This window comes from Acartia tonsa, chromosome 10, assembly GCF_053477335.1.
Source record: "Acartia tonsa isolate MP-2025a chromosome 10, ASM5347733v1, whole genome shotgun sequence".
Taxonomy (NCBI): domain Eukaryota; kingdom Metazoa; phylum Arthropoda; class Copepoda; order Calanoida; family Acartiidae; genus Acartia; species Acartia tonsa.
In genome coordinates, this window is record NC_137269.1 from 41,105,361 (window position 1) to 41,131,798 (window position 26,438).

General features: G+C 37.3%; 1 protein-coding gene across 1 annotated transcript; it reads right to left on the reverse strand.

The window, feature by feature from the left end:
• Positions 1 to 9,209: 9,209 nt before the first annotated feature.
• LOC145330634 (uncharacterized) lies at positions 9,210 to 26,138 on the reverse strand. Its single transcript, XM_080175305.1, has 14 exons — positions 25,960 to 26,138; positions 24,835 to 24,890; positions 24,462 to 24,512; positions 23,462 to 23,555; positions 22,488 to 22,562; positions 22,038 to 22,109; positions 21,617 to 21,700; positions 20,434 to 20,528; positions 20,077 to 20,176; positions 19,625 to 19,714; positions 19,272 to 19,384; positions 10,675 to 10,771; positions 9,749 to 9,811; positions 9,210 to 9,328 (listed from the first exon to the last, which is right to left on the reverse strand). The coding sequence occupies exons 1-14, from the start codon at positions 26,005 to 26,007 to the stop codon at positions 9,269 to 9,271; spliced, it is 1,098 nt and encodes a 365-aa protein (XP_080031431.1). The 5' UTR covers positions 26,008 to 26,138; the 3' UTR covers positions 9,210 to 9,268.
• Positions 26,139 to 26,438: the final 300 nt, after the last annotated feature.

Genomic DNA, 26,438 nt, shown 5'->3' on the forward strand with positions numbered 1-26,438 from the left:
AGTCTTCTGCTTAAGGCGCCCTTAGTGTCCCTCTAAGGAAACCTTGTGTCGGGAGCCTAAGATTGGGTAACGGTCTTAGTATAGAGGAGGTTGAAGGAGCGCTCAATACTTGGGTGACTGACCTGTTAGAGTCACACCCAAGCTACTTGCGGGGGTCATAACAATCCCGCAAGTAGACTACTGGTAGCCGAAAGGTCTGGAATGGATCTTGGTAGGTGGTTGGTTATAGTGTTCCAATATCCAAGGGCAGGTTCTCGCCAGTAAGGGTAACCTTCCTTAAGGTAACCCGAGAATGTCGCTTGGGTGCACATCGCTTGGAGTCGGGTAGGCAGCGCGAGAATGACGGGCTGCCCAATACCCTAAGACGGAACATCTTGGTTCACTCTTAACCATCCAACCAGTAGTAGAGTATTGGTAGTGACATTGGACAGTTGCTTGAATACACCTGGGTATTCAAGGTACCAATACTTGAGCAAGGCGGCAAGTCTCCTGACAAGGTGCCTTCTAAGGACGTTACCACTTAGAGGGCAGCTTTAGGGAGCCTAAGCTTAGCGCTTAGCGCAAGTCTCCTGCTTTAGGCATCCTTCTTCAAGGATACCTTGTGTCAGGAGCACAGTGTAGAGTTGACGGCGGCATGGATCATAGCCCTAATACTTGGGTGACTGACCTTATAGAGTCACACCCAAGCTGCTTGCGGGGGTAATCAATCCCGCAAGTAGACTACTGGTAGCCGAAAGGTCTGGAATGGATCTTGGTAGGTGGTTGGTTATAGTGTTCCAATATCCAAGGGCAGGTTCTCGCCAGTAAGGGTAACCTTCCTTAAGGTAACCCGAGAATGTCGCTTGGGTGCACATCGCTTGGAGTCGGGTAGGAAGACTACCCTAAGACGGAACACCTTGGTTCACTCTTAACCATCCAACCAGTAGTAGGAGTGTCAAGCGACAGTAGACAGTTGCTTGAATGCCTTAAGGGTCACTTCGGGCGGCAGTTAAGGAGATATCTGTAGGCTGCCTTCTAACTTTAGCGTTTGCGGGTTAGTGCACTAACCGAAGTAGGTGGTCCCACTCTACTGGTTCAACAGACTGGTATCTTGGGCACCCTAAACCAAGGTCTAAGGCAACTCCCTTAAGGGACAGTGGACTCCCAGTGAGGGAGTTGGCTGTCGAAGCGGGTCTGCCCTTAAGGAAAGGTACAACGTATAGGCAACGTATAGGGCCGCCTAAGACCTTGGTAGAAGGTGCCCTGGTGAGGCTTGGTTGAGAACCACTAGAGTGGAGGAGCGAAGGAAGCCTGAAGGATGGTAACAAGGTAGACACTTAGTAGAAGGCAAGCTAAGGTCACCAAGGTTGCCTACAGATTGGTATTACAAGTCAGGTTCGCATAGCGAGTGTACCAAAGAAGGTTGATAAGGCCTGGCTTAAGGGTTGAGAAAGGCACTGTAACCGTAAGGATGAGGCACGGTGTAACACCCTTAGATAGAGTGCACCTGGGTAGCACTCTGAAGGATACTCTCTCAACAGGCCCGCAAGTGTAGTAGGGCGATGCTTGCTTGGGGTGAGAGATGAGATAAGCGGTCTAAGTTTCCGTGCCTACAGCCCTCAACCCTTATACTTAAGGTGGCAAGTGCGGAGAGTCCTTCACTAAGTAGAACGGGTAGTAGGCCGAGAACGCCAGCGGTCCGCCGTAGTGACTGAAACCTTAGTAACTTAGTCGGGAAGTAGACTCGTGGAAGAAGGTGCAGCGCCTCCGTCGGGAGATTAAGCTGTATACTTAAGGCGTCACCTTAAGTAAGTGTAGTGTGCGGGTTGCTTGACACTTGACTCCCTCTAAGTAGGTGGACCCCTTCGGTGAGTCAAAATACCTGACTTGGGTTGGCGCTTATAGTATAGGGTGACAGTGCGCCAAGGGTTGAGGGCTATAGTAGACAACCAGACGCTGCCTGCCGAAGTTACTGTGTGGGCTGAGAGTCGAGTCGACTGTAGTCTAACATATCCTTGGTTCAAGGTAGGAATTGTTCCGCTTGCTTGCTTGCGGCATAGCTCCCTTAGTACTGCACTCTTGCTTGAGTATTTGACCTGGGTATGGGTTGAGGCCGCTATGCAGGGTAAGGTATGCTGGACGAGGGTGATTGGGAGAACCTAGATTGGACGGTTTAGCTGCCCTTAGAGCAAGGAACCAGAGGGGGAGTTCTATACGAGCAGAACCGCACCAAGCATGGTAACACAAGACACGTCGCCTCCCTCTGGAGATTAAGACGTGGTGGTGGGGGGCATTCATGTTTCCTCTTGTCCTTTACTTAAACCGGGGTTCGACATAAGTACCATACCAAGTGTCAAGCGTTAACCTGGGTAGGCGCCTCCTTTGGTATACTAGTGCGGTCGGTTATAGTACTAAGGTCAGGTGTTCTGCCTGACTGGAAGACTATGACCTTGCTTTGACTTTAGTATTCTTAGTCTACTGACTTTAAACATCTTCAAGTTTCAGGGGCAAGCTTCCCGAGACGTTAACCTTCCTTAAGGAGCGTACGGGTGACATGAGTTGCCTCATCTACGTCGTGCACTTAAGCTACCCTGAGTAGGAGTGCGGGTCGTATTAGATCTCTTCATCTCCACCTCAACAGTACTGGTTGGGGGCGGTAGTTAACGGGGCGAGATATCCCCAAGGCTGCCCCCTTAGTCCAGTCTTTAAACTCGGAGTAAGAGTCTATCAGTAGTGTAAGTGATCTTGGTCCTTAACTTGGTTCCTCCTTCATAAGACTTGTTGGATAAAGGGACATCGAACTGGGAACATGGACTCGGTAGAATGCTATTCTTGGGAAAGGTCGCCTACTGGACTGGTGATGCGCCCTCCGTCGACTAGGGTAGCAACCATAAGGGAAGCGGGCGGGCACTTCGGGTGCCCTGGTAAAGAACCAAGATAGAGTGCTCCGACTCCCCTGGATAGGACTTTGCCTGTTTGGTAACCGACATGGTGTGACATCGATTGAAAACTCTTGACTATGCTTCGAGAGGACGCTTAGTGACTACCAGGATCATCGATACAGTAGTATAGATGTTCTAGAGTAGAGTACTACTAAGCTATCCGCGTAGAATCAGTCATTATGCGAATTCAAGATTCACTCCAGGGTAGGCTTAAGGATTACTACTACTGGATGGGGCCCAATGGGCGCCGCTGGGCGCCCAAAAACTCTGCAGCTACCGGTGAACATGGGGGGAGGAAAATTTTTAAAAAAAATTATTAGGCGTTTTATACTAATAATACTACTAATAATATAGGGTATTTTTTTTCAAAAATTTTATTTTTTAATAAGGTAAAAATTTTCAGAAATTTTCAACTAGTGCTCCCATAAGCGGATTTTCAAAAGTATATAGGGGATAACATATTTTTTCGTAAGAGGGACCCGCGCGCGCGAGGCAAAGGACACCATGGACACCATCCATGCCCTTGTCAAGCGCTAGCGGCTTACGGGAGCTTGATGTTAGATGAACCGGCACCCTACCTTATGAGGTAAAGGTAGGGGAAGAGAAGAGATAGACGCCCGCTATCTCTAGGCACCCTTGTTAAGGGAGAAGCCTGGTTAAGTAAGACGGTGAAGGTGACACCAGTCAAAGGAAGGAGACTGTGGTGAGGCGAACACCAAGTCAAAGAAAGTCGGGAGAGATAGATGCTGGCTATCTCTAGGCACCCTTGTTAAGGGAGAAGCCTGGTTAAGTAAGACGGTGAAGGTGACACCAGTCAAAGGAAGGAGACTGTGGTGAAGTGGACACCACAGTCAAAGGAAGGCACCTTTAGTAAGGGAAGCCTGGTTAAGTAAGACGGTGAAGGTGACACCAGTCAAAGGAAGGAGACTGTGGTGAAGTGGACACCACAGTCAAAGGAAGGCACCTTTAGTAAGGGAAGCCTGGTTAAGTAAGACGGTGAAGGTGACACCAGTCAAAGGAAGGAGACTGTGGTGAAGTGGACACCACAGTCAAAGGAAGGCACCTTTAGTAAGGGAAGCCTGGTTGAGTGAGAAGGTAGACTAAGATAGAGCGCCCGCTATCTTAAGTCAAGCTGGTGAAGGTGACACCAGTCAAAGGAAGGAGACTGTGGTGAAGTGGACACCACAGTCAAAGGAAGGCACCTTTAGTAAGGGAAGCCTGGTTGAGTGAGAAGGTAGACTAAGATAGAGCGCCCGCTATCTTAAGTCAAGCTGGTGAAGGTGACACCAGTCAAAGGAAGGAGACTGTGGTGAGGTGGACACCACAGTCAAAGGAGGGCACCCTTAGTAAGGGAAGCCTGGTTGAGTGAGAAGGTAGACTAAGATAGAGCGCCCGCTATCTTAAGTCAAGCTGGTGAAGGTGACACCAGTCAAAGGAAGGAGACTGTGGTGAGGTAGACACCAAGTCAAAGGAAGTGTGTTATAGACCTGGGTAGAAGGAAGGGCACCTTCAACCGTGGTGAAGTAGACACCAAGCCTAAGGTTAGAAGGGCGGGAGAACCATAACCAAGGAGACTTTAGACTGTCCCACTCAAGAGGTTCCCGTTTAGAGCTTAAGGGCACCGCTTTGACTTCAAGAGACCAAGTTTGAAGGCTACAGTAGACATCCAGACATCAGCCTGCCGAAGTTACCGTGTGGGCTGAAGGTCGAGTCGACTGTAGTCTAACTGTGGGTGAGAGGTTAAGAGCGGGCTGGCTTGCGGGTGAGAGTGGACAGTCAAAGAGTGTCTTAGGAGGGTAACCTTGACTACGTCCAAGGTATCCTTTGAAGGAGGATAGAGAGGTGCCAGCTATTGTTAACCCAAGCTAGGGCACCTCAAAGCAAAACCAAGCGCTTGCAAGCTGGCAAAGCAAGCGCTGTGTTAAAGGAAGGAAACGAAGGAAAGGAAGTTTAAGACTTAAGACTGGCTTCAAGAGACCCAAGTTTAGAGCTAAAGGGCAAGCTAGGTTAAGGGTGTTGCTGGCTTGCTTGTGGGTGAGAGGTTCCAGTCAGAGTCTTAACCAAGGGGTCTATAGGAAGGTAGACACCTAATCTGGTTGATTCTGCCAGTAATATATGCTAACGTCAAAGCCTAAGCCATGCATGTGCCAAAGTGAGAGAGACTACGAAAGGCTCATTAAAACATATCAACTTGATTGAACAGAAGGAGCAGCGGAAGGATAACTTTGGTAATTCTCAAGCTAATACATAAGACAAGGCAATAGGAGTTGTGGAAGGTAAGCGCTTGAGAAACCAAACACGGAAGTGTACTAAAGTTGACCTGAAGCCGTTCTTGATAGTTCAGTTAACCTGACTATCAGTTCATTCATGGTATGACCTATCAACTGTAGACTGGGTGCCTTAGGCGCACAGTTGTTATGACGGGTAACAGAGAATCAGGGTTCGATTCTGGAGAGGGCGCCTTAGAAATGGCTACCACATCTAAGGAAGGCAGCAGGCGCGCAAATTACCCATTTGTTAAAGACAGAGGTAGTGACGGAATATAACAATACAAGACTCTTTCGAGGCCTTGTAATTGGAATGATGTTAATCTAAATTAATGTCAAAGGATCAATTGGAGGGCAAGTCTGGTGCCAGCAGCCGCGGTAATTCCAGCTCCAATAGCGTATACTAATGTTGCTGTGGTTAAAAAGCTCGTAGTCGGAAGATTGTCAAGTGGGAGCCCTGGCGCAAGCGCTAGCGGTTCTTATTGATTGGTTGAGAAGGACAAGTCAATTGACTTTCAAAGGTTGATTGAGCTGGGTCTGTGTTTACTTTGAAAAAACAAGAGTGCTAAAGGCAGACCAGTAGTCGGAATAGTTGTGCATGGAATAATATAACAAGGAGTTGTGTATGTTATGTTGGTCTCAACCATAACTTGATGATAAACCCGGTTCGGCACTAATGGGTTAATAACGTAGGTTATAGTAAAAAGAAAAAAACTCCTTTTTATTTGACAAAAAAATCTCTAAAGACAAAAAAGTTATTGAAGTTTGATTTTTTTTTATTAAAGCATTTAATTACAAATTATGGATAAATTATGAGTTTATATCTTAACCTGTCAATCAAATTAAAGGATTATAGGAATAAATGAGGGGTGGGGATTTATGAACATGAGCAATTTTTAAGGTCATATTTCTTCAGTATACAAAAAGAAAAACTGAATATTTGTTTTCAGTGAGGGAATTTTAAATGAAATTTTTAGTGTAATTGGTAGAAAATTGTATTGGCCGTATTAAGATGTTGTTTTCAAGTGAATAAATTTTTGAAAACCAACCTTAAGGCACAAAATTCTACCAGAAAAAAGCATCATACGCATCTTTTGAAATATTTATGCTTTAAAATGCGCCGTTATTTTCAGAGATATTAAAAAACACCTGTAACAATTTCGATGCATATTTTTATAGAGAATATTGACATATAATTATTTTTTTTTACTCCTAATGGTTATTTCCCAAATTTGGAAAACCCAGTTTTTTTTTAAACGCCCTGTACATAATTTCAGCTGTCGTTTGGGGTTAACACATGGTTGAATAGACGATCTCTACATCTGCTCACCAAATAATATTCAAGATTTATTGCGCTTGTTGGTTATGCCTTATTAATGCATTCCTTGTCGAACATAAGTAATTCACTAAGCTTAATAAAACAAGGATGACAACATCCATAAATGCGAAGCACTGAAGCGGTAGGACACACGACATTAATACTTGTTTAGTGTCAGAACTGAATAATCAGAATATAAATGTATAAGAGTCAAAGTAAAATTCTAAGTAAATTTGTTAAAAAACTGCTAGATACAGGATAATGTTTATGGACATACTTACATTTTAGGACTTGATTATAGAGTTGCTTTGCTTATAACATTATACTTTGTTATCCCAGGAATCAATATACTAAAATTCAATCAATCGGATGATTAGATCACATAAAAATTTGTTGTTAAAAAAGTAAAAAAGGTAAAAAATGACGTACGGACATTCTGGTTATAATTATAGAGTTGCTACGCTTTCTAAATCGTACCTAACTTCTAAAGGAATCACCATGCAAAGTTTGAAATCGATAGGACAATTGTAACATGCCTAAATTAACGAAAAAAGCTATCCGTTACGGATGGACGTACGTACGTACGGACCGACCGTAATTATAGAAAAGCTTCGCTTTTTAAAATTTCTAATTGGACGAAGTGTGTCTATTAAGTAGATACGTAAAGTGTCATGTGTGACGTCATTAAAATACGTGTAAATCCATCTTTTTTTCCTTGCCCACTTCTCCTCTCATCCTTCCTTTTTTAAAGACGTATTTTTATGACGTCACACATGACCGCATTTTCATCTAATAACACTAAACTAACTGACCACGATTTTTATATTATTTCCGGGCAGGTTTTAGGATATGTATAGTGTTATAGCTCATCCTATGTATGTTGGAAATAAACAAGGATGATAACATCCATAAGTAGCGAAGCACAAAAAATTCATGGGCAGACAAACGGACAAAGATGTTCAGTTAACATAAAAAAGAAAACACAATACCTTTGAGATTTTCCTTTTAATACATAAACCACAGACCGACGGATCAAGTAAATTATATATTGGATGCTAATTGATTCAGGGAAGCTTTATGCAATCTGTCTATTTTAATTAACAGCTGAGATAATTGCAATCCCCCCATAGCAATAAGGACTGACTGACTAGGTATAGAGTAGCTCCGCTACTAAACAAATTGAGTTACAGAGGATGCTGAATCTTATAGTAGGTTGAGGCGAAGCTAGATGCTAATATATATTTTGAAGGAACAAATATTTGTATTAAGCATATTTTTTACATATTTGGTAAAATTATAATATTTTAAATAAAATATTTAAATAAAAAAGCTTTTATTTAATAGATTTTTCGTTGTTTTAAAATTTGTTTCGAAGCTAATTTTTTTGTCATGCATATTTTTTCTTTATGTTTGTTTGTCAAATTAAGAATCATAAAAACGATTTCAATCTTTAGTAAAACAAGGATGACAACATCCATAAGTAGCGAAGCACAAAAATTATGTATAAGAATTTAAAGATTAGTTGTCAAAAACATGTATATTGGGGAAAAATCACGAAACCTTTTCAACATTTGTTTTTAATTTTTTAATACTCATATATCAGTACTATGACTAACAGACTGACGGTCAAAGTAAATTACATATTGGATGCTCAAAACAACGAGAATTTAATTTTGATATTTTTAAATAAAAAGATTTTGAAATCGGACCATAAACTCCAAAGATATGAGGAAAAATGAAAATAAGACCATAAACACCAAAAGTTTGGATAAAAATGTGAAAAATACAAAAATAGCCTAAACCCTGCTTAAAGGCAGTCTGACCATCATAGTTTTTTCATGAAATGACAGAAAATTTTATTTTGTATATAAAACTGAAAAATTTTTGGAAATTGGACCATAAACACCAAAGATTTGGAGAAAAATGTGAAAAATACAAAAATAGCCTAAAACCTGCTACTAAAAAGCATAGCAACTCTATAATCATTTCAAAAGTCCGCACGTCTATTAAAAACTATGTTATAAACAAACATTCCCAGAAAGTCCTCCATACTTGTAATAACATCTGAAAGATCTACTGGTGATTCCTAGGGCGACTAGATAACCCCAGAGTTAGTTTTTTAGAACAGTTAATAACCGTATCGGCTGAAGCCTTAATGGATAATGCCATACTTGTTTTTAAAAATTTTCCAAAAAAAAAGAGATTAAAAAAAAATAAATTGTACAGTATTTAAAAGGATAAAAACAACAAGAAAAGCGAAGTTCTAAAATCAATTGGAAGAACAAATGAACATAAACACTTCTAGAAAATCAGAACTGAATAAGCAGAATATAAATGTGTAAGTTTTAACAAAATTTTAAGTGAATTTGTTGCAAAATGGCTTAAATAGAGGATTATGTATAAGGACATGCTTACATTTTTAGGACTTGATTATTGTACCTTGTTTTCCTAGAAATAATTTGCATGAAAATAAGATAAATAGGATAATTATACAGTACACAAATTTTAGTAAAAAAGTAAAAATCAGCATGTACATGTACATGTCAATAATAACATGCATAAATTTAAGAAACGAGGTAATCGTAACAAACCGGCATACAGACCCTTATAGAAAAGCCTCGCTTTTAACAAGAATGACCAAATTCACTAAAGCAACGGTCTACAAATAAAATATCCTTTAAATATGGAAAAGCTACATTAAAGTTTTCTTTCTTTATCATTCTTTTATTTAAAATTTACAAACAATTTTGATTATATAATTATTAAAAGGGGGCGTTCGGGTCCAACTCTGCTAGTTTTGTTATATCTCCACCCTCGATAATCTAAAATAGATGGATAGATAGATAAATAGATAAATGAATAGATAGATATATAAATAGATTAATACATGATAAACAATTTAGAGTCCAACTCTGCAAGTTTTTGTGATAATTCCACCCAAGATAATATAAAATAGATGATAGATAGATGTATATTTGATAGAAAGGAGAAATAAAGTCAATAAATAGATTGCTAAATTAATTGATAATAGGTTAATAAATGAATAGTTGTAAGACTTAGTTTAAATTTTTTTTAAAAGTTCGGATATGATGGGAGTCGACTTCAACCCCCCTCCCCCCCTTCAACCTAATGACACGTAGAGGACGGTATGAACGTTTTTTTCTTTCTAGCCCCTCTCTTCAAATACCGATCCCCTAGTTGCTAGTATAAAAATGAAATATCATGACAGAAAATGTATTTACCTTCTTTCTCGCCAGGAAACCTTCTAATCCAAGATATACATTCTCTTTAAATGCAGAATATACCTAAATAAAACAACAATAATAATAAAAAGTTATAGAATAGCTTTGTCAACCAAAACTCCACATTTCAAAGAAACATAATGTCAATGCTTATGTCAGCCAAACAGATCTATAGTATAGATGTATATACAGATGACCGTGTTCGACTGCTTTTAAATCATTTTCTCGTATTCATTCGAATCCGGTGTATAGGAACCGGTTCTCATCCATACGAAAAAACTATGTCTAGCATCGTATTATATCCAGTTTTCTACGAATATAGAAATGTACAATCATAAGATTAAAACCAGTTTTTTTAGCCGGTGCCTTCGGCACCACGGGGCTAAAAAACTAGTTTTAATCTTATAATTGTACATTCTATATCCGCGGAAAGCCTTTTAATTGGTTGTGTTAATATAAGCAACATCATTGGTTGATTTTCAAGGATCCAAGGGAAGGTTGCACAAGGTTAATGATATTTGGAGATACAGTTATTGAACCCTTTCTCCCTCCAGTGTTTTACTCTAGTGTCTGCCTTTCTGTTTGTACTGAATGATCTCGCTAACCGCTTAACCGATATCGTTCTCCTGTACAATTTAGCTTCTATTATGTCCTGTGAGGTTTATAACTATTTTCGGGCAGGGTACCATCACCCTCCTTAGATAATTCATCCTTAGAACGAAAAAAAGAAAAGAAAGTGGGGTTGGGGTGACCTGGGGTGTTAGAATTTTGTTCCTTACAGTGAAACATTTTGGGGTAAAAAAGGAAAGGCAGGATTTTCAATATTTAATTTGAATTTTCAGTTTTGACACCCTCTTGAAGCATGCCATCGGCACTTTACAAGAAGAAAGTAATATTATCTTCCAACAACCTATCCTTTCAAGTACCTGACTTCCAATTGGTCCATACTGTTGTTTTAGGCCATTAATTTTCTCCTTTAATGCTTCATTCTCTTCTCTGGCTAAATCCATAGCCTCTTCTTGACTAGGAATATCAACAATTGAATTCAGAACAAATTATTTCATAATTAAGTCCATAATACTAATATCCATATAAATACTATGTGTTACTTACCTACAAAAATGATTATACTATTGCTTGGATCTTACATCAGATTTTTAGGTTTATAATAAAGTGAAACACGCAGCAGGTTAAAATAATGATTACCCCCTTAATCCCCTTTATTCAATTCCCTTCTTTCCTAGTGTATAAAGTAACTGACCAATAAATGAGTTCCATGTTAGCAGGCTAAATTGAAACACTTGTCAAAGTGGTCTATTAGTTGTAGATGCTCTCAAACATTTTAAAGAATTCTTCTCATACTATGACCCTATATTTCAGGGTTCGGAAGCCGCGCTATCAGCCGCGCGGCTGCGGCTGCGGCTGAATCCTAATTTGCGGCTGAGAGTGGCTGAGGCTTAGTGCGGCTGAGAGTGGCTGCGGCTGAATGCGGCTGAGGCTTAATAAGAATTGGGGTGGCTGAGGCTTACAGTGGCTGAATTGGAATTTTGTGGCTGAGGCTTACAGTGGCTGAGGGTGGCTGAGGCTTACAGTGGCTGAAGGATTTGTGGCTGAGGCTGCGGCTTACTGAAAGCCGCGCGGCTCATAGCGGCTGCGGCTTACATTGGCTGATTGGAAAATTAAGCCGCGCGGCTGAGTGAGGCTGAGGCTGAGAGTGGCTGATAACATAATTAAGCCTCGCGGCTGATTCTGAGGCTGCGGCTTACTGAAAGCCGTGCGGCTGAGGCTGTGGCTGAATTAAATTCAGCCGCGCAGCTGAATGCGGCTGCGGCTGAATACAATATTAAGCCTTGCGGCTGATCTTATGGCTGATTACAAAATAAGCTTTGCAGCTGAGGTTTCGGCTAAATTGGATTTTTTAAATGCATTCTAGGACATTTTTTGGAGAGTTGAGGGTGGTTAGGGGTTGTGAGAATAGGAGTGGAGGGAAGAGGGGGGAGGACAGGAGGATTTTTTCAAATGTTTGATTCAGAATTAGTACCCAAATTTTATACTGGTACCCAAAGTTTTATACTGGTACACAAAGTTTATTCTGGTACCCAAAGTTTTATTCTAGTACCCAAAGTTTTATACTGGTACCCAAAATTATATACTAGTACTCAAATTTTATTCTGGTACCCAAAGTTTTATTCTAGTACCCAAAGTTTTATACTGGTACTCAAATTTTATTCTGGTACCCAAAGTTTTATACTGGTACCAAAAGTTTTATACTAGAACCCAAAGTTTTATACTGGTACCCAAATTTTACTGGTAACCAAAGTTTTATACTGGTACCCAAAGTTTTATACTGGTACCCAAAATTTTATACTGGTACCCAAAGTTTTATTCTGGTACCCAAAGTTTTATACTGGTACCCAAAGTTTTATACTGGTACCCAAAATTTTATACTGGTACCCAAAGTTTTATACTGGTACCCAAAGTTTTATACTGGTACCCAAAATTATATACTAATACTCAAATTTTATTCTGGTATCCAAAGTTTTATTCTAGTACCCAAAGTTTTATACTAGTACTCAAAGTTTTATACTGGTACCCAAAGTTTTAGTCTGGTACCCAAAATTTTTATACAGGTACCCAAAGTTTTAGACTAGTACTCAAATTTTATTCTGGTACCCAAAGTTTTATACTGGTACCAAAAGTTTTATACTAGAACCCAAAGTTTTATACTGGTACCCAAAGTTTTATACTGGTACCCAAAGTTTTAAACTGGTACCCAAAATTTTATACTGGTACTAAAAATTTATACTGGTACCCAAAGTTTTTTACTGGTACCCAAAGTTTTATACTAGAACCCAAAGTTTTATACTGGTACCCAAAGTTTTATACTGGTACCCAAAGTTTTAAACTGGTTACCAAAGTTTTATACTGGTACTAAAAATTTATACTGGTACCCAAAGTTTTATACAGTTATCCAAATTTAATACTGGTACCCAAAGTTTTATACTGGTACCCAAAGTTTTATACAGTTACCCAAATTTTATACTGGTACCCAAATTTTATACTGGTACCCAAAGTTTTGTACTGGTACCCAAAGTTTTATACTGGTACCCAAAATTTTATACTAATACCTAAAATTTTGTTTTAATATTGGTACCCAAAGTTTTATACTGGTACCCAAATTTTATATTGGTACCCAAAGTTTTATACTGGTACCCAAAGTTTTATACTGGTACCCAAAATTTTATACTAATAACCAAAAATTTATTCTGGTACCCAAAGTTTTATAATGGTACCCAAAGTTTCATACTGGTACCCAAAGTTTTATACTAATAGACAAAAATTTATTCTGATACCCAAAGTTTTATACTGGTACCCAAAGTTTTATACAAGTTTTTTAGCAGTAGGAATTTATTTCAACATCTTTAGTTATGATGCAGTACAAAGCCTATCAACTCCCAGACGACGAGCCAATGCGCTACATGTTGAGCCACGGTCGAGGGTTTCTATGACATTAACTCAAGGTCCAACAACCCTGGATTTATATCTTTCCTTTGCGCCTGTTTATGAGCCGAGGAACTTTTCATGTTGCACACCTAGCACCTAGGAACCATTTAATGTCTTCAGTTATAACGCAGTGTCTGGGCGAGATTCGAACCTATTACATGATGCGCTACTTGTTGAACCTTGGGGAACCAATTCTTTCCTTTTCTGTATTAGTTTAAGTAACATCTATCCAGCAACCAACTTTTTTTTATTGAACTACCTGCCTGAAAGTTTTATGGTAATGAGTTACGCCTGTTTATGAGCCAAGGAAATCCTCCTACTCCAACTTTACATGTTGCACACCTGCCATAGCAGCAGTAGGAACCATTTAATGTCTTTAGTTATAACGCAGTGTCTGGCCGAGATTCGAACCTATTACCTCCCTGATGACAAGCAGATGCGCTTCTTGTTGAACCTTGGATAATTAAGGGGAACCAATTCTTTCCAATTTAAGTAACATCTATGCAGCAACCAACTACCTGCCAGAAAGTCCTATGGTAATGAGTTATGCCTGTTTACGAGCCAAGGAAATCCTCATACTCTAACTTTACATGTTGCATACCTGGCATAGCTGCAGTAGGAACCATTTAACGTCTTCAGTTTTCACGCAGTGTCTGGCCAAGATTCGAACCTATTACCTCCATGATGACAAGCAGATGCGCTACATGTTGAGCCATGGTACGTAGGTTACATTTGTCTTAAAAATAATCGTCTTTAAAATGCTTATCATATGTACACTTGCAATAAATGTATTACTAACTTACCTCTTATGAAAAATGTTTTTTTTTTACAAAAGTGCTTTTTATTACAATTATTCATGGGTATAATTTTTATGACAAACCTTTTATGTCACATAATCTTAATGACAAATGTAATTATGAAGTTATTACAAAAAATACTAAACAATAGGTACTGGAAAAAGAAGAACTGAAATAAAATAATATTTTGGGGGGTAGGGTGATTTTTTTTGGGTGGGGAGGGCCGGGGCGAGTAAATCCCATTTTTAATTTTGGGGTGATGTTTAATTTTTTTTCTAAGGCAATTTTTTTCTGGTAGTGTGATGGTACCCTCCCCCACAATAGTTGTAAACCTTCCCAGTACCTATAAGAAACTACCCTGAATAGGAGCACCATATAGGTTTAGTAGTTAGCGAGATCCTGTAGTACAAACAGATAGACAGACAAACAAACCGACAGACAAACAAACAGACATCATAATACTTAATGATCTAAAAATAAGACAAATTTTCATTTTGAAATATTGGAGCTCTGATAGCTTTTTGGTACGGTAACAGCTTTGAACCATCTATAATCCGGGTTCGAATCCCAGAAGAAAAAAAAATTGGGGGGGATGAAGGGTGACTTTTATTAATTTTTTATGGGAAAATAGGGGGGAGTTTGGTTGATTTTTTAAAAAAAAATTCAAAAACTTGGAAAAGGCAATTTAAAAAGTTTTCATTAGTTCAGTAGTTATCGAATTCATAATCTACAGACAAAATAACTTAAAAGATTATTGGACCCAGCCAGCTGCTAGCAAGAATATGACTGCCCCTTTTTATTCTGTTTATTTCCCTTGCTCCTACCTCCCTTCTCCCTTCTCCCCGTCTGCTACATTCCAAACTAACACAACGAGTGTTTATTTCCCTTGCCCCCACTTCCCTTATCCCTTCTCCCCGTCTGCAATATTCAAAACATACATAACGAGTTGCGGCATTTCATTCGCAAGTCCCCAAACTCAGTCAGAAACTGCTAAATTCTTGCACATTCCCTTTAAGCCAGTCCCCAAAGTCTGAGACTCCTAAAAATTGAATATTTGATCCATTGTCCCCTCCCTTACTCCCTGTGCACTAACCCTTAGAACATAGGTGTAAAGCAATTTTATATTAAAAGAAGGTGTATCAACTTTTTTTTTTATAGCTAGCCGGATCTTTTAGTAAGTAGTAGATGTAAAATTTTTCATAGAATTCAGATATGCAATCGTTTTTTTTGTAGACCTCTTATTTTTTAAGTAATTTAAGTTTTTTAAAAAAATAATTAAGTCGGTTTTAAGGTACTAAAACGCAACAAAATAAAAGAAGAAAATGGCCAGTAAGAACAAAAATAGTAAGATCTTTAATTTGACACCTTACTTTTAAATTCTGTTGAGTAATTATTGAAAAAATCTATTTTTTTAACCTCGGTTTAATAAAAACTTTAGACCTAAATATTTTCTCAAACAGACATAAAAAACATGGGTTCATATATACCTTTAGAATCAGAAAAATATTACGAATCCATTGTAAGCAAAATTGAAAAAAAGTAAAAAAATTAAAAATTAAACAAATGGCCAATTGTATTTTTTGTTCAGGCAACACTATCGTCTTCCCTTTTTTACCCCCTCTTTACCCCCTTCCCATTTTTATACTCAATTCAAGAATTAAGACGTTGCCTGTACAATATAATATGATATTTTCATATAATTCCTTTTATTGTAGTTTATATACTATATTGTAAACTTTTTTTTTCAATTTTGCTTACAATGAATTCGTAATATTTTTCTGATTCTAAAGGTATATATGAACCCATATTTTTTTACCTGTGAAATAATAAAATTAAGTTCAAAGTTTTTATTCTCGTGGGTTTAAAAAAATCGATTTTTTCAATAATTACCTGACAGAATTGAAAAAGTAAGGTGTCAAATTAAAGATCTTACTATTTTTGTTCATAATGGCCATTTTCTTTCTTTTTTTTGTTGCATTTTAGTACCTTAAAATCGACTTAATTTTTTTTTTTAAAACTTAAATTACTTAAAAAATAAGAGGTCTACAAAAAAAAACGATTGCATATCTGAATTCTATGAAAAATTTTACATCTACTACTTACTAAAAGAACCGGCTAGCTATAAAAAAAAAAAGTTGATACACCTTCTTTAGTTAATAATATTACAAATAAAGTAAGTTTACCTCGAACAAATCTCCTCTAATCTTTTTTTACACATTATATTCACCCTCCTTTTATAATTTTTTTTCAACTTGAGAGGAAAATAACTAAATATAAATGAGAGGAAACAAAAATTATTGTCCATTGTCCATAGCAGAATAAAAACTTTAATCACATTCAATTCTTGGTGGAATTGAACCAAGAACCTTTCCAACACACGACTGCCACACTAACCCCTAGACCAAAGGTGACAGAAATTTTGAAGAAAAATTTAGGTCTAAATATCACAATTATAATAAATTATTGGGTGCTAAATTTCATAGGTATAACTCTTATGTACATACTTTTAAAACCTGTTTTAATATGTAATGAGTTAATGGTTAAAGGATACTAGTGGCTTCGCCTCTAAAACCTCTAGGAATACTTAAGGGAAGCAAAAATAATTTATTTTGAGGGTCATCTTTTTTTGGGAGAGAAAAGATACATTTCCCCAAAAAAATTATAAACCTTCCCTGGATCAATAAGAAGCTTCACATTACACCTTTATATAATAGAATATGTGGATATATTAAAAAAAAGAAAATTTGTTAATAAAATTATGGACCTCATTTATTGGCCAGTTCATTTATATATCCCATAAGAGGGGAGAGATGGATTAAAGGGGGTGTATGGGGGTTATTGTTATTTTAGCCAGCTGAGATTGTTTCTTTATCAGAGTACATGAAAATATGGACAACATCAAAGTAATAATATATCGATTCATGTATTGCTTATAAATTCAGAAATTGTATAACATAATGATAAAGATAAAGAAACATTTTTTTTATAATAATTGCAGTTTCGAAAATAAAATCAATTTTAGTAAGCATCTTTGTAAAATAAACAAAATCGGATGATATATGATAATCATTTAACTATTTCAATCTATCGAGTACATAAAGATTATGTAGATTTTTTTGCATATTATACAGGACAATTTATTGCATTTTACAGACCTTTTTTTAACCAACTTTAAAAAGTAAAATACATCGCTGTTTCAATTTTTTTTTGTTAGAAAACATATTAGGATAATTTGTGTTCAAAATAAACACACACACACACCCTCCCCCCTCCCCAAATCTTAATTTAATTATTTTCATTAATTCAAAAATACTATGAAAAATGAAATATGTATAAATCTTTTTTTTGCATAACTTTTTCAGTGTCTCTCATCAACCACAAAGTATTAAATACATTTAAAATTGAATAAATATCTAAGTAGGAGAAGCTTAATTATATAGAACAAGTATTGCGTACCTAAACGGAAAAATAATAGAGAAGCTACTATATAACTTGAGTATCACAAAAATTGATTGCCCCCTGTGAGGTTTGAACTCTTGGTCCCTAGTTTACAAGACGAGTGCTCTACCATTGAGCTAAATAGGCCACTTGTACAAGAAAAAAAAATTTAAGATAATACAAATTCATAGTGAATATTAAGTAAATTCTGAAAAATTTGTATCTTTTAAAAACAATAAAATTAGGCAAACGTCAGTAGGGCAGTTACCCTATAAATAGTATTCAATAATATTCATAAGTATCAACGTTCAAAAACGTATTGCTCCTGGTGAAATTCGAACCTATAACCCCGGCAAAACAGTGTAGAAGAACCGTGCGCTAACTGATTGCGCCACTGGAGCTCTTACATTACAGGTTCAAACTTTTTGTAGTTGTTCGAGATGGTAGTTTCTATGTTGTAATTTAAAAAAAAAATTAAGATAAAATTTTTATAAAAGAATATAAAAAAATTTAAAAGTATAACATTTAAAAAAAATACATTTAAAAAAATTATTTTTGGGCGATGGAAATGTCTGACCCCCACCCCAAAATTAGCTCAAAACCATCCAATGTCAATATATATATAACTAGCGGCTACGCCCCTAGAGGCCTCTAGGGGGCACTTGAGAAGAGAGAGAGTCAAATTTAATAACCCAATTTCTTATTTTAAATTTTTAAAGAAAAGTAAAAAAAAAAAATTTTTTTTGGGGGGGGGAATTTTTTTTTTTTTTTTTTGGGGGGGGGGTGCCTCCCCCCTCATTTTTCATTTTAGTTTAAAAAATTTAAAATTTTTTTTTCTTTTGGGGGGGGGGATTTTTAATTTTTTGGGGGGGTTGGGGGTGTCCCACCCCCAAAAAAATTGTTATAAACCTTCCCAGGACCTATGAGAAGCTACACTGTTAAGGAGAACCCGATCGGTTCAGCGGTTAGCGAGATCCTTCGGTACAGACACACAGATACACAGACACACAGACATCCTGTTACTTTAGTAAAAGGATTCCTGAGAAGGACAACATTGTCAGTTCAGTGGTTGCTGAGATCTTAAGCTTCAGACAGACAAAATTAAATGAAAATTAAGCCCCGCGGCTGAATTGACGGCTGAGGCTTGTACTAATTTAGCACCTGCGGCTGCGGCTGGGGCTTACAATATCTCAGCCGCGCGGCTGTGTCAAAGCTGCGGCTGAATTTAAAAAGTTAAGCTGCGGCTGAGGCTGCGGCTTACAAATATCAAGCCGCGCGGCTGCGGCATAATCATAACTTTGCAGCTGCGGCTGAGGCTTTCTTGAAGCCGCGCGGCTGAGTGCGGCTTCAAATTATTAACAGCCGCGCGGCTGAGTGTGGCTGAGGCTTCCCCAACTATAAGCCGCGCGGCTGATTGCGGTTGAGGCTTAGAGGGGCGTTGGCTGAATGAGGCTTAGTGCGGCTGAGGCTTAATGTGGCTGAATTGGAGTTTTGTGGCTGAGGCTTACAGTGGCTGAGGCTTACAGTGGCTGAATGCGGCTGAGGCTTACAGTGGCTTATGTTTTCTTTAAGCCGCGCGGCTGCGACTAAGGCTGAGGCTTATTGGGTGGCTGAGGAAGCCGCGCGGCTGATTTTGAGGCTTCTCGTAAGCCGCGCGGCTGATGGTGGCTGAGGCTGAGGCTGCGGCTGCGGCTTCCGAACCCTGCTATATTTTTTAAAGCATTTTTAGGGATCATTGTTTACATATCTACCTATTTCAAAAGGTTTCAAACATAAAAACTTACTCAGAAACTGTAGTAGATTCAGTTGTAGAAGTAGTGGATGCAGTTGTGGTTGCTATGATACATCTTGGTGGAGTCCAAACATCTCTTGTCTCACCTCCACTTAACCCAAATACCTCCAAACAAAGTAAGTAAGACATTAAGCATCTTAATTAATTTTTACCTAAGAAAACTTTAGGTATGTTTTAGTCAAAAAGTATTTATGAGACCCCTCTATGCTATGTATGTCAAGTATATTAGGGTGGCGATGACAACCCACTTTTGAACGCTACTACAACTAGACAATTAACATAATGCACAATTTTTTTTTCTAAAAGCTCTAAAAATACTTTTAACTAAAATTAAGGGTTACCTACCCTGGCAATAAATGCAAAATCTTCATGGCATGGAACTTTCTCACTCTCTAGCTCAAACTCCATACGTGGCTCAAATGGAGGTCGAAATATCTAGACAACAAGATTGAATCCTATACCAAAGAAGCTGTATGTTGGTATGTATGTATTTTAATTGGTACAGGGTATGATTTAGAATATTTCCAATTGAGAAAATAAGCCCCAAAATTAAATTACCAAACAAATTCAATAGAATCTTCAAAAATACTTAACTAACAATAGTCAGACCCCCTTTCAAACCTTTTTTAGGGGGGGGGGGCGGTTATTTAAGGCCCCTCTTGTTATCTCAGCTTCTATTAGAGCTAAAAGGCTAAAACTTTGAGTCATATTCCTCTCCCCTTTCCCATGACTGTTAAGGGTTTAATACAATAGGAGTAATTTTTTTTTGAAATTAGTTGTTTTGATATAATATTTACCTCCATATGTATAGACTCATTGTACACAATATCATAATAATCAAACTCAAAATGGTCCAGGCAAGAGGGGTAATCTATATCTTTAGTTCTCCATGATACACTATAATAAACAATAATAATCAAACTCATAATGTTCCTAGTAGGAAGGGTAATCTATATCTTAAGTTCAACTTAAATGTGTTTCTAAATGATATAAGGCTGATTAACACTCAACAGACAACCAACTCTTTGTTTGCAAGATATTTTTCTGTAATGTCTTTTTTCTAGCATAAGGCTAATTTTAAATGTCTTCAGTTATGACACAGTTGAAAATCTGGACATAAAAATGGTTGTAGGGGGAAGGGGGAGAGTACTTACGCCACTTTGTAGGGAAGTTCTGGCTCTGGATCTGGGGGTATGGTGGGCACTTGACCCACCTCATCCAGTAGGGGCACTCTTCTGTGTCTGGCTGCCTAGATAGATAGATATATGGATAGGTAGATGGATATGTCTAGATCTGGGGGTATTGTGGGGACTTGACCCACATTAACCAGTAGGGGCACTCTTCTGTGTCTAGCTGCCTAGATAGATAGATATATGGATAGGTAGATAGATATGTCTAGATCTGGGGGTATTGTGGGGACTTGACCCACATTAACCAGTAGGGGCACTCTTCTGTGTCTAGCTGCCTAGATAGATAGATATATGGATAGGTAGATAGATATGTCTAGATCTGGGGGTATGGTGGGGACTTGACCCACATTATCCAGTAGGGGCACTCTTCTGTGTCTAGCTGCCTAGATAGATAGATATATGGATAGGTAGATAGATATGTCTAGATCTGGGGGTTGGGTGGGGACTTGACCCACTTCATCCAGTAGGGGCACTCTCCTGTGTCTAGCTGCCTAGATAGATAGATATAAGGATAGGTAGATAGATATGTCTAGATCTGGGGGTTGGGTGGGGACTTGACCCACTTCATCCAGTAGGGGCAATCTCTTGTGTCTAGCTGCCTAGATAGATAGATATATGGATAGGTAGATAGATATGTCTAGATCTGGGGGTTGGGTGGGGACTTGACCCACCTCATCCAGTAGGGGCACTCTCCTGTGTCTAGCTGCCTAGATAGATAGATATATGGATAGGTAGATAGATATGTCTAGATCTGGGGGTTGGGTGGGGACTTGACCCACCTCATCCAGTAGGGGCACTCTTCTGTGTCTAGCTGCCTAGATAGATAGATATATGGATATAGATCTATAGTTGTATAAACTAGTTCAGGGGGTTGGGTGGGGACTTGACCCACTTCATCCAGTAGGGGCACTCTCTTATGTCTAGCTGCCTAGATAGATAGATATATGGATAGGTAGATCGATATAGATAGATACATAGATATAATGCTGAAGGTTAGGTCTAGGCCCACTTCAGCATTCCCCTGTCTCTAGCTGCCTAGATAGATAGATAAATATATGGATAGGTAGATAGATCGAATTATGAGTCACAGACAGACGGATAGACTAACCCTAATTAAAGAGAAGCCATGCTGCTAAAATAAACTTACTGGAGGACCTCTACCAGGTCTAGGGGGTCGGATTTTCTTCTCTTTAACTGTTGGAGGACGCATAAATCTGGGATTATAGTCAACCTAAATAGAGTTTTTATAACAAAGCTTTTTATTACATTCAGAATATGTTAAACCAATGTCTAATCGTAAATATTTATCTTGTTAGAAGAAGGATTCCTGTAAAATTAAGGTATAATTAAGGAAGTGTAGCAAAATTACTTCATAGAGGATGCTTTATATGAACAAACTTACACTCTAAAACTTAATTAAAGAGATGCAAAAGATCTCGCAAACCAGTGAACCATTATGGTTTTCCTTTTCCAATAATGATGTTTTAAGTTCATTTGAGGGGTTGGAGAGGTTTACAACCCCATCCCCCTCTCCCATCCACAACACCCAAAAAGATATTACTACTAACCTTAAAAGAAACCAAATCTGAAGCCATTTTAAAATCTTCCCTCATACCTTGCCAGTCCTCTGAGGCTATAACCTATATAAATATGTAAATTTCATGTTTTGTTTGTGAGTTAACCTCTTATAATAGATAGATAAATTGTTTCTTGATGTATATAAAATCAGTGTATGGGACAATATCTTTACAGAGCACGGCTTGTTAGAAAAAAAGGTATAAGATTAGATACATTGAACATATATTCTGTGCAGGGGTCAATATCTATATCATGGCAGATAGATAGATAGTTAGATATAAAGGTTGCGTCAGAAAATTGGAAAACACAGTTTTTTCTGAATCACCCTGTATAGATATAAAAATAGATACCTTAAACATACATTCATTGCAGGGGACAATATCTATTTCATGTCAGATGTACAGATACATAGATAGATAGAAAGATATAAAATTAGATACCTTAAACATATACTCTGTGCAGGGGACAATATCAATATCGTGGCTCCGCCTATGTCGATTGATCTTCCCTGTATGCTAAAACATTAAAAAATATGATAAATTCATAGCAGTAAAAAAGTTCTTTTCTTCATAATTATTTATTTAAGTTTAAGTGGATGTTGAATAAATATTTAGCATCAGAGAGGGAGGGAACAGTGGACTGTAAATTATTAGTACCCAAAGTTTTATAGCCACGTTCTCTCATTCGTTATATTTTTAAAACCTTTTATTTAATGTTGATTGATTGTTTAAACTAGCAGTATTAAAATAAAACCTTTCCACTGCACTGGTAACTTTTATCTACAGACAGGGTAATTTTATTTATCAGGGTCAAATTAGGGTAATAAGACTTGATTTTAGAGTTGATTTGCTATTACAATTGTGTCTAAATGTTCTAGAAATCACTCATAACAATTATAAAAAAGTAACAGGATGTCTATTTGTCGCTGTAAAAGATCTTGCTAACCTCTGAACAGAATTGTGCTTATAGGTGATGCATGCAAAGAAGATTTTAAAACTATTTTGTGGGAGGTTAACTTCACATTCCCAAAAGAAATCACCCCTACATGCCCTTTAAAAAAAATCTTAGTTTAATACCAAACTTGAAAGACGGGGGGCGACTTTCCCCGTTTTTTCAAGTTCCTTTAGAAGATTCTAGGGACACAGCCGCCAGTAATGAATGAATTATTGATAGTTTGCTTCATATTATTTCTAAATACATCGAGACTAGAGTTCAGAAAAAAACTACAACTCTAAAGTCGTCTTAATTTGTATAAAATTTTAATACAATTTATAGAACATTTGATAAATTGATATACAAAGTAAATAAATAGCAAGATAGATATAAGGTTATTGGGTTAAAAATAGATAGATAAATAGACAAATAAATAAACAAATAGATAAATAGATAGATAGCTAGATAGCAAATTATCTACCTTAACCGAAGACATATTACCAGCCACGTAATATTCAATTTGAAAATAATCCACACATTTGAAATTCTCTAGTTGACCCCAGCTGACTCGAACCCTGAAAATTTAACATTTTTGAAATCAATCAAAAAACAAGAAAGTATATTTCTTCTGTGTAGCGTACGAACTGACAAAGAAACATACGAACATACTTTATTTATCAAGTATTCGTGCTGCAAAAATTTAGAAATAAAAAGAAAGAAATCAATGACCATTGGACATTTGACAATCAGACGTTTGTACCTACCCTAACTATAGATTAGCTGCGCTACCTAAATAAAAAACTAACTTATCTAGAACCTAATTACAAATGACCATAGTAAATATAAGGACGTATGGACCTACCCTAATTATAGAATAGCTACGCTACTAGATTCTTACTTATCTAGAACCTGACTATGAATGACCATAGGAAATATTAGGACGTATGGACCTACCCTAATTATAGAATAGCTGCGCTACTAAAATAAATTCTTACTTATCTGGGAACCTGATTACGAATGACCATAGGAAATATTAGGACGTATGGACCTATCCTAATTATAGAATAGCTGTGCTTCTAAAATAAATTCTTACTTAGCCGGGACCTCATGACGAATGACCATAGGAAATATTAGGACGTATGGACCTACCCTAATTATAGAATAACTGCCCTACTAAAATAGATTCTTACCTATCTGGGATTTAATTATGAATGAACATAGGAAATATATGGACGTATGGACCTACCCAAATTATAGAATAGCTGCCCTACTAAAATAAATTCTTAATAATCTAGGATCTGATTACGAAGGACCATAGGAAATATATAGACGTATGGACCTACCTTAATTATAGAATAGCTGCCCTACTAAAATAAATTCTTTCTTATCTAGGACTTAATTACGAATAAACATAGAAAATATAAGGACGTATGGACTTATCCTAATTATAGAATAGCTGCGCTAATAAAATAAAGTCTTACTTATCTGGGACCTGATTACCCTCTTCATCATTGACCGTCACGGCACTTGGCCTGAAAAGAATAACACATTTAACTATCCATCTATCAGTTTAAATTATCTAAATATCTGTCTGATATCTTTCCATCTCTGTAGCTTTTCCATTTATCTATCTATCTATAAAAAATATTCATCTCTCTAAATTCTTACATCTAATGTCTGCTTGAAGCTAAAGATCTCGATAACCGCTCAATTGATTAGATTGGGCTTATCAGGGAATACAACTATTGGTCCTCTGGTGTCTTTAGATGCTAGAGGCGCACTGATAATATGAATCTATTCAACATTTATTACAAATATCTATTTATCTATTTGTTTATCAATCTATCTACCTACCTATCTAGAAACCAGAAAGGATTCTGAAAGGGGCAGCCGCCGTTCACGAGATCAAACTGAACAATAAAAAAATTTAATCCACTTATTTTCATAAATTTTAATGGTGTAATATATTTGAGTTTGAATTGTACAATAAGACAAATTCTCCCAAATTTATATTTTTGAAATTTGGCCATTGTCAGCCTTATTTTTGGGGGATGAAAGGCTGGTGCATTATTTTCATTAAACTTTTATTGCTTTTAGGAAACTGTAAAAGAGAATATTTTAATGCTCTTCGAATCAGTCTAGTTGACATGCAATTTTTACAATAACTAAGTCGACTAGAAGGCATTGAATAAAAGCATTGCTCAGCCATAGGCACCATCAGCCATTAAGCCACATTTACAGTCGTGGAGCTGAAATAAATGATAATCCATTGGAAGCCTCAGCCATTCAAATTCAGCCATCCGAAGATTTGGCTGAAATAAATAATATGTCTCATTAAGCCTCAGCCGTAGTAGCCGGACCAACCGGCTTTTGAGTAGCTCTTTTAAAGTACTCAATAAAACAGCATGGGCAAAACTGAAGTTGCAGCAGCAAATAACCGCATTGATTTAGGAAAGTGTGGCAGGAAGAATTAGCCGTAGCCACCTTCAGCCACATTTTGTGTCAGCCAACCTCAGCCTCAGCAACCTTTTTCTGTTCACTTAGTCACATCTGCACTCAGACGGCTGTTACCCTTCGAATATAAGGGCACAATGTCCACATAACGATATGGATTTACAAAACACACACTATTTCCCACAAGCGGATACGACCCCTAGAGGCCTCTAGGCACTTGAGGAGGGGGGAGTTGAATTCGATAACCCAATTTTTATTTTTATTTAGAGTTATAAACAAAAAATTTAGAAAACAAATGGGGGAGGATTTTATTTTGGGGGGAGGGAATAATTTTTTTGAGAGGGTGGTGGTACCCTCCCCCAAAACCTTCCTAGGACCTATGAGAAGCTACCATGTAAAGGAGAACCATACAAGTTACGCAGTTAGCGAGATCCTTTGGTACAGACAGACATACAAATATCCTGTTACTTTATTCTAAGGATTATTGCTGCACTACTGCATTCTTATAACAATTAAATTTAATACCTTAAAATAAAACAGTAATATAAAAGTCGTTTTTAAACAATATTTCATTTTAAAAACACACAAAAATGCTAAAATTCTTAATATTTATCAATCTATAGATGAAATTGATATTAACTGAACTAGTAGAATTTGATGATAAAAGGCCAATATTGTAAATATGCTATATGTAAGCAGGAAATGCTTAATTTAACTCATGAATAGGGAATGGAATTATCAAAAACAATTTTTTTGAACATAAAAAAATAAAAATTATAGGAATGCCTAACTAAAACCCCTCATTATTTAAAAACAAAATGAAAATAAGGAGGGGGGGGGGGGAGTTTTTCGTTTGTTTGTTTATTGCTTTAGGTTAGGTTGGATTAGATCAAATTGAGTACTAGGTACCCCGCAGGAGTTAGGTATAGGGGAAAAGCTTAAACCCCCACTTATTTCTATTTCAATTAAATGAGAGGGGTATTCAGTGCTCGAAAGGCACTATT

What these genes read in the sequence shown, in the direction of transcription:
- LOC145330634 (XM_080175305.1), bottom strand. Translation starts at nt 26,007, where the DNA reads ATGAAATATTGTTTAAAAACGACTTTTATATTACTGTTTTATTTTAAG. An exon ending in GGTAATCAGGTCCCAGATAA is followed by an intron (nt 23,556 to 24,461) that starts GTAAGACTTTAT and finishes TTAAATTTTCAG; the next exon opens with GGTTCGAGTCAGCTGGGGTC. An exon ending in ATGAGTCTATACATATGGAG is followed by an intron (nt 19,715 to 20,076) that starts GTAAATATTATA and finishes CTTGTTGTCTAG; the next exon opens with ATATTTCGACCTCCATTTGA.